This window comes from Petaurus breviceps, unplaced genomic scaffold (genome assembly GCF_028583685.1).
Source record: "Petaurus breviceps papuanus isolate PSGF00001 unplaced genomic scaffold, PetGlider_PUasm1.0 37, whole genome shotgun sequence".
NCBI classification, from domain to species: domain Eukaryota; kingdom Metazoa; phylum Chordata; class Mammalia; order Diprotodontia; family Petauridae; genus Petaurus; species Petaurus breviceps.
Genome location: NW_027186296.1, coordinates 78,609,133 through 78,618,533, shown reverse-complemented (window position 1 = coordinate 78,618,533; position 9,401 = coordinate 78,609,133). Strand labels below are relative to the sequence as shown.

The 9,401-nt window shown below is 43.3% G+C and overlaps 1 protein-coding gene across 1 annotated transcript; it reads left to right on the top strand.

The window, feature by feature from the left end:
- The first annotated feature begins 3,828 nt into the window (after positions 1-3,828).
- CALHM3 (calcium homeostasis modulator 3) lies at positions 3,829-9,401 on the top strand. Its single transcript, XM_069097553.1, has 3 exons — positions 3,829-4,115; positions 6,683-6,938; positions 8,898-9,401. The coding sequence occupies exons 1-3, from the start codon at positions 3,829-3,831 to the stop codon at positions 9,399-9,401; spliced, it is 1,047 nt and encodes a 348-aa protein (XP_068953654.1).

Sequence of the window (9,401 nt, the reverse complement as noted above, 5' to 3'; positions counted from 1 at the left end):
GGTCAATAAGGTTAGTCCCCTTGGAACAGGAAGTCAACAGGTTGCCTATGGAAGGGCAACAGTAGATCAAAGCTCCCATGTGAACCGATAGTGGGATTGGGCCCTTATACCTCCAGCCTGGGTGTGACAGAAACCAGGTATTCAAAAATCAGTAATATATTGTTCAAAGAATAACTGTAAATTATTAAGTTATTCTGAGTATTATAAATTCTCAAATTAGTTACAAAGGAGCTATGAAGGAAGATGTCATCCACCTCCAGAGAAAGAACTGATAAATAAAATTTTGTTTATATAATACATGTTTGTTACATATAACATATGTGTATCAAACATGTGTGTTACATCTATAGTGTGTGAAATGGTAGCCTTTATACACACACTTACACACATATATTCCCCAAACCTGTGTAAAATGGTGCCCTTTACATATGCATGCATGCATACACATATATTACACACACATGTACATATGTAGGTATCTGTGTCCATGGTGGCCTTATATACATGCACAAATAGACATTAATATATAGACATATCTATCTATCTATATATCCGTGTCAAATGGTGACCTTTTCTATTGCAGGGGTGAGGAGGGAGGGAGAAAGTTTAGAACTTAAAATGAAAAAGTAAAATTAAATTTTAAAAATCAATAGATAATATTATTATCTCCTAAAAGCTATGTATTTCCTAGTCTGAGCTGCAGTCACCTAAGAGGAACCTGGAACAAGAAACCAGTTTCTTCAGAGAAAAGTACCCTTTGGCTTCCAGGTGCTGCATCAGTGGTCTTTGCCCAGCATGAGGCCTTGTGCATAGTCGGCACCTAATACAAATTTGCTAAATTGAACTTAATTCCAGCTTTCCCAGGTCTGTTTCACACATGGGGATAAGGTGGTACCTTATGGGAATTTCTACCCCTTTTCATCAAAAGATGGTGCAGGTATAAGGAAATCCTCTTAAATCACAGCACAGAAACCTGAAACTACTGAATATTTCTGTGGCCAACAGAAAGTTTCTTAGTCTGTAAGTTGGGGGACTCAGGCTGGATTCCAGAATGAAATTTAGGGCAGGATGTATCACATCTCTGGCTATCACTTTCCTCCTTAATGAAATAGAGGGTTGTACTTGATTAGTGGTTCTTTAATTTGGGTTCTATAGAGCCTTGTATGAGGATAGATTTCTGAGGGAAGGAGGAAGGGAACAAGCATTTATTAAGCACCTACTATGTGCTAGACACTATATTAAATGTTTTACAAATGTCGTGTCACTTGACCTTTACAACAACCTGGGAAGTAGGTGATATTAATGCAGTTAAAAACACAAGTTAAATGACTTACCCAGAGTCACACAGCTAGTTGCAGGTATTTGAAGCCAGATTTTAATTCAGGTTTTCTTGAGCAGCTTTGTGGTACAATGGATAGAGTATTGGGCCTGGAGTCATGAAGGCTCATCTTTCTGAGTTCAAATCCAACCTCAGACACTAAAGAGCTATGTGACCCTGGGCAAGTCACTTAACCCTATTTGAGTTGGAATAGGAAATGGCAAACCCTTCCAGTAGTTCTGCCAAGAATCCCAAACAGGTCATAAAGGTCTGAAATGACCAAACAATAACAAATTTCCTGATTCTAGGCTCAGGATTTTATCCACTGTGCCATCTAGTTCCCATGAGGATGCATGAACTTGGATAAGAAAAAAAATTACATCTTTATTTTCTTTTTCTTTAAGCAATCAGGATTAAGTAACTTGCTCAAGGTTACACAGCCAGTTATTTCTGGGTGTGGTGCTAAGTATCTGAGCCCGGATTTGATCCCCAGGTCATCCCAACACTGGAGCTGGTGCTCTTACTCGCTGTGCTATACATCTTTATTTTCACTAAGAATTATCCTGAGAAGGGGTCTCTGGGCTTCACCAGCCTGTCAAAGGGGTCCGTGATTAAGAACCCCTGGACTCAGCAGTCTCCAAGGTCCTTTCCTACACAGACATTCTTTGCTCAGGGCTACAGACAACTCCCTCAGAATCCTGAGTTGAAAAACAGATGCCCACTTGCCCTGGTAAAGATCAATGAAATCACAGATCCATTCCCTGTCCAGAGGGAGCTAAGTGGCACAGTGGGGAGATGCTGGATGTGGAGTCAGGAAGACTAGAGTTCAGATCTGGACTCAAACACTAGATCTTGTGTGATCCTGGCAAATTATTTAGTCTCTATGTAAGCTTCCTCAACTGTAAAAATAGGAATGGTAACAGCACCAACCTCCCGGGGTTGTCGTGAAAATCAGATGAGATATCTGTATAATACTTAACACAGTGACTGGCACATGGTAGGTATTTCATAAATGCTTGCTTCCATCCTTCTTTTCTATCCCCTTCTGATTCCATTCCAGGTTCTGCCACTCTACATACTATTCCATTTGTTGTCATGATCCCACCTGGGGTTTTCTTGGCAACCAATGAATTGATACATGACTGGAGGAACAGAACAATATCCACGTGGACGTTTTCGATATACATGTGTAAGAGGGACAGGTAACTCTGCCATGCAGGCAGAAATGAAGGATCGAGGTTGCTAGTTCTGTCCCTCTCCTTGCTGATACTGATTAAGAACATTTCTCAGAGAAGTTTGACTATTGTAAAACAGCTGCCACAAATGGTAGGACAAAAGGAACCCCAAACCACACTAGCTAGCAAATCTTTAATCTTGCCAAGTTGAGAAACATGGTAACCATAGATAACATTAGTTTAGAGTGTAACTATCATGGAAAAGGATGACAGAAATGTATAAGCAAAATTGTCAGATAATACACTGGAAAGCAGGAGGGTGAGTCAAAGAAATGCAAATTAAAACCACTCTGAGCTTCTACCTCCCCCCCAATGGATTAGCAAAGATGATGAAAAAGGAAAAATGACACACTCGTTGGAGGAGCTGGGGACAAACAGGCACAACATCGTGCTGTTGGTGGAGTTGAGAAATGGTTCGACCAGAGTCGGTCTTCATGTCTTAGAAACAAGATCCTTAGCAGAGAAAGCTGCTGCAAAGGTTTTGTTTTGGTTTTTTTTCCCCCCACTTACCTGTTTCCCTTCTAATTTTAATTACATTGGTTTTGTTTGTGTAAAATCTTTTTAATTTTACGAAATCAAACTTGTCCATTTTATCTTCTGGGATTATCTCTGCTCCTCCTCTGGTCATGAGCTCTTATCAATAGATCAGAAAAGTAATTTCTTCTTTGCTCCTCCAATGTGCTTATATGATGTTACATTTTAGGTCTAAGTCATGTATCTGTTTGGAGTTAATTTGGTATATGGTGGTAGATGCAGCCCAAGTTCTACCTACACTGATTCTTCAAAGAGACCCAGCCCTCCCTCTTTCTTCCACCTACCCCACCCCTCCCTAGGCCCCAGGAAGGGGATGGGGACAGGAGCCAGGCTATTTGAATAGGCCTGGTTTCTGAGAGACAGTGAGTCATTAGGTCATTCTTTATCTCCAGGTACTGCCAGTAGAAAAGAAAAGCTTCTTTACTGCAGCCTCAGACCAAGAAAACGCTTGGAGTCAAGTGTAGGCCAGAGAAGGGAAGGAGTGGGGCTGAGGTTGTTAGCTAAAGAAGCTACTTAGAAGAGACTGCTAGACAGGGGCGGGAGGGAGGGGACCTAGGGAGGGACCTGCTACAGGCTAAAACCCTACCTGGGGATAGACACCTACGTGAGACCTTGGCCCTGGGAGCCTTGGGACAGAAGATCTCCTGGGTTGGTGGAGTTTGAGATAAGTCAGACCCTAAGGGCCCTCAGTGACCCTCTTCATTCTCTGAGGTTTCTGCTCCCTAAACAGCACTTGGAACCATGGATAAATTCCGTATGATCTTCCAGTACTTCCAGTCCAGCTCAGAGTCCGTAATGAATGGGATCTGCCTTATCCTGGCTGTGGCCACTGTGAAGATCTACTCTTCCTTTGACTTCAACTGCCCCTGCCTGCCCCGGTACAATGCCCTCTACGGCCTGGGTCTCTTGTTCACACCGCCCCTGGCCCTTTTCCTCTGTGGGCTCATTGCTAACAGGCAGTCTGTAGTGCTGATCGAGGAATGGAGGAGACCCACAGGAAGAAGGAAGAAGGATCCAGGCATCGTCAAGTAGGTCACCTTCCTTCCCCCTTCATTCTTCCCTACTCTTCCTCCTTCCCATTCCTTGACTCCAGGCCCTCCTTTCCCCTCTTTTTTTTCTTTGCATCCTCCTTTTCTGTTCTCCTTCCCTCCCTTTTCTTCTCTCTTCCCCTCTTCCAACTGTCATTCCTTCCTACTTTCTCTTTCTCCCTCTTGATTCCTCCCTTCCTTCCCTTCTTCTCCTCCATTCTCTTTCCTGGTTATATTTTGGTGTTATTTTGCACTACCCATACTATATACAGTGAGAAAAAACAGCAGGAAAAGCTTTAAAATAGCTACAAGTGCTCTGGGGTAGATAGAATTTAATAGATAAAATGAAAGCTCCATGAAGGCAGGGATTTAAAAAAACAATCTGTCTTCTTATCTACTCTCAGTACCTATCACAGCGTGTAAGACAGGGTCCATGCTTTACAAATGTTCATAGATTTGTTGAAATCAATTGATTAGAAAGTGTTATATTATCCACTACTATGATTCAAATTGTGTATGCTGTGTATACCAGGCATGAATTATTTCATTTCCATCATAAATAATAAGAATTTCAATAAAAAGCATCCAAATAAAAATAAGGAAGAAAATCATGAATTTCAAATTACTTGGAATTTACTAAAAGGATCTATATCTATAAATATATTTATTAGATATGTACATATGTGTATATATACATGTATGTATATATATATATGAAAACAATATCATACTGTATCCCTTTCCAATCTCTTTGGCCACAATATCTTTCTGGACACTTAGCAGATTTGGTTCCTTTTTCATATAGTAGGTATATGTATGTTTCTGTTTTATTAACATGGCATCATTTTGTCAAATCAAGTCATACTTTGTATGAATCTTTCCACATTTCTTTGTATTCATATTTGCTGTATTTATGGCCATGCATGTTTTATACACTGCCTATGTTATACTCATTTCAGTTCTATAAACTCTTTAACATATGAGAAGGAACAACACTCTGTATTATACATGTTATTTATTTCTGTGCAACATATGTACAGAGTGTTGTTACAAGCACAGGTACATATGTTATGTTATCTATGATATGAAGCTGAAGGATCTCATGTTGCACATGTGTATATTATATCTACTCCATGAATGTCGTGCTCGCTAGGGAGGCTTTAAAATCAAATGGCAGACATTTTAAAGGCTACTATTATATGTCTGAGTCACAGCCCTCAATCATTAGTGAGGTTTGGCTCCAGAATTGCCCCTAATGTGGAACCCTGGGCAAACCATTTAAACCTTGTGCATTTCTATAAAATCATCTATAAAGCAGAAGTCATACTTACACGCCCTATTTCACAAACCTGTAGTAAGGAAAGTTCTTTCTAATCTGTGCAGTGATCTATGCATGTGAGTTAGGATGACATAAATGTGAGTTTTCATTATTCCATAGTCTCTAAAACCTCACCTTGGAGTGGAGGTGACCCAGCTTCCTTCAAGACTCAGCTCAAATCCCACCTTTTGCAAGAGGTCTTTGCTGGCCCCCTCCAGCCTTTGGTGGCTTTCCTCTGAGATTCTTTTCCTCTACTCTGCACAAATCTCCCAAGTACATAATTATTTGCATGTTTTTTCCCCTCATCAGAATATAATGCCTGGAACCTAGTAAACCTTAACAAATGCTTGTTAAGTCTTCCTGTTGTTGCTGTCGTTGGGGTCAGCTTGGCATAGCTAAGCAGGATATTTGGTGCCATGCAAATAGGGGAGTCCGGGGCAGCAATTGGGAAGGTGGGGCAGCTCTGGATGTTGGGGTTGGAAAAGCCTTTAAAAAGGAGCCCAGAAGTAGAAGTAGAAAATGGTAGCCAAAATCTAGACCAAGAATTCCAAGGAACATAAGCAAGCTGTGTCCTTTGTCCTGCTCATCACTGGAAGCTAGGCTAGGTGAGTCAGTCATGTCTGAGTCAAGGTACTCTTTGTGACCCCATTTGGGGTTTTCTTGGCATAAATACTGGAGTGGTTTTTTCCATTTTCTTCTCCAGCTCATTGTACTGATGAGGATTAAGTGACTTACCCAAGGTCACACAGCTAGTGTTTGAAGGCTGGATTTGAACTCCGGTCCTCTTGACTCCAGGCCCAGAGCTTTATCTGCTGTGAGTGATAGTTAGTGAGGACCTAGGGAAAGAAAACTTCAAAAATCTCCCTCAGTGTTCCCTAGTCTGACATTACACCTTCTTCATTGGGTATTGGTAGTTTAGGATGGGGGAAGGAGAGTGCAAAGGTTTTCCTTCTGTCTTCCCTATAGCCTACCAAATACAGTTTGGATAACATATTGGACTTGAAATCAGGAAGGTCTGGGTTCACATTCCATCTCTAACACTTATTGACTGTGTGACCCTGGACAAGTCACTTAATTTCTCTGTGCCTTGGCTTCTTTATCTGTAAAAAGAAGGGGCTGGATTCAAAGGCCTCTACAGTCTCTCTAGTGATAAATCTCTGATTCTATAGTTCCAGGCTGCCTCTGCTGGCCCCTGGGATACTCCAGACCCTAACTGTCTCTCTGCTCTCTTCCTTCCCCCATTCCACAGATACTTGTGTTCTTCTGTCCTGCAGAGGGCCCTGGCTGCCCCCGTGGTATGGATCCTGCTCGCCCTCCTGGATGGGAAGTGTTTTATCTGTGCCTTTAGCAGTTCAGTGGATCCTAAGAAGTTTTCTGACTTCGCCAATATGACAGCTAGTGATGTACAGCTTTTCCTGACCAAGGTGCCCTGCAAAGATGATGTGTTGGTGAGAGACAACCCTGCCCGGAAGGCTGTGTCCCGGTACCTGCGCTGTCTCTCACAGGTAACCTGGGGGTGCTCATCTCACTTACCAAACCTCCATCCCAGGTCATGTACCTTTGCTTAACATTTCATTGCAGGAGGTCAAAGAGCCAAGGACACAGACTCAACCCTTCCAAGGGTCAGATAGCTTTACTCCTCTCTGGCCTCAGGTAGTCACCCTGGTCCTAGCCAGGGTGCATACTAATGCCTACCATAAAGGGGGAACATGGTGAATGGTTCAATAAAAGCCTGTCCCTTCTGGTGGAGACAAACCCAAAGTGTCCATCTTACTGAGTGTGGATCAGAAGCATCTTCAATGTATTTGATGGACCTCATAATTAGATGTTGGGCAGCTAAGTGGCACAGTGCATAAAGTGCTGAGTGCCAGGTTTGAAGTCAGGAAGACTCAACTTCCTGAATTCAAATCTAGTCTCAGATACTAGCTGTGTGACCCTAGGCAAGTCACTTAACCCTGTTTGCCTCAGTTTTCTCATCTGTAAAATGAGCTGGAGAAGGAAATGGCAAACCGCACCCCCAGGATCTTTGCCAAGAAAATCATAAATAGATCTAGACATGACTAAAAAATGACTGAACAACAAAAACAAAATAACTCAATATTAAAAAGCAAGATAGCCCTCACACTGGGCTGAGACCAGGAGGACCTCCCCTCCTTAGAACAAGACAAAAACAAAAGCAAACAAACAAAACAGAGAGCTCTGCCCTTCAAACTCTAAATCACATATGAGTGCTGTGTGCAGAAGGCAGGGGTGAATGAAGCAGGGTCACTGGGGTAATAGCTAGCTAGCATCATAGTGCTTTATACACAGCATCTTATTTGATTCTCATCACAACCCTGTGGGGAAGGGGCTATTTGGTTTGTTTGGGTTTTTTTGGTCTTTTTGGAGGGGGGAAGGCAGGGCAAATTGGGGTTAAGTGACTTGCCCAAGATCACACAGCTAATAAGTATCAAATGTCTGAGGCTGGGTTTGAACTCAGGTCTTCCTGACTCCAGGACTGGTGTTCTATTCCCTGTGCCACCTAGCTGCCCCGGAATATATATATTATATATAAAATATTATACCTATTTTACAGATAAGAAAACTGAGGCTGAGGAGATAAATGACTTGTCCAGAGTCACATGTAGTAAGTGTCTGACACGGGATTCAAACTCAGGTCTTCCTGACTCCAAACCCAATGTTCTAGCAACTGTGCCTAAGGAAAGGAGCAGAGCAGGAAGGGACCTTAGAAATAAATCATCAAGTCCAAACCTGTCATTTCACAAATGAGGAAACTGAGACACAGAGCAGTAAAATGACTTGCCCAAGGACAGCCAGGAACTGTCTGAAGCAGGCTTTGAATTCGGATCTTCCTGACTTCAAGTCTAGGGCTCTTTCCAAGCTGCATCCCCCTTACCCTTAAGGAGTTCACAGCATCACTGAAGAGATGGATGATCCACACTTGGGAAAAGAGAATTAGCCAGATAAGATCATATGGGCTAAGTGACAAATAAGAACATCCTGAAGTAATAGAATGAGAATTAGGAGTCAGGAGACCCACTGTGTGGCCTTGGACAAGTCACTTCCCTCCTCCTTTATAAAATGAGGGAGGGCTGAACTAAATAATCTTTCCAATTCTGAGACTCTGTGACTATAACAGTTAAAGTTTACAAAGTCCTTACCTATACGCTCATGCTTTCATGGACATTATTTCATTAGTTCCCCATCACAGCTCTGAGACATTGACAAGGATGGTAGTATTATACCCATTTTGCAGATGAGGAAAAGGAGACTCAGGCAGTGAAACTGATGCACCTGAGGTCACAGAGTTAGTAAGTGGAAGACTTGGTGGTAGCATGTGCAAGGTAGAAAGGGAAGGAGGACAGTGCAGTAGGTAAGTGGGACGGTAGGACCAAGTGCTTTCTGTCCTGGTGGGCTGGGTCGGGCTAAGTCTGGACAAGTGTTCACAGGTCATTCTCTCCCAGGCCATAGGCTGGAGCATCATGCTGACCCTCATCATCATGGCCTTCCTGGCCCGTTCCCTGCAGCCTTGCTTTGACCAGACCCGCCTAGTTCAGAGGCGCTACTGGAGTAACTACGTGGACCTAGAGCAGAAGCTATTCGATGAGACGTGCTGTGAGCATGCCAGGGACTTTGCCCACAAGTGCGTCCTGCACTTTTTTGACAGCATGAGAAGTGAGATGAAGGCACGAGGGCTAGCTGCCACCCGACGAGATGGAATCCTTCCCTGGGAGAGTGGGCCAGAAGCCGAAGGCCAGAAGAGTGAGGAGGGGAAGAAAGATCTCCTGAGTGGCATCGCCAACCAGCAGCAGGTGAACCAGCTGCTGACCACGTGGTACAGGAGCAAGCCCCCCCTGGACATCACGCAGGCCCTTCTGCCTCCACCAGGAGAAGGAGGAGGCAGCCTCAGCCACCGAGGGCCCTCCTGTCCTCCAGCCACCAGATTCTCCCAGCACACAGATGTGTGA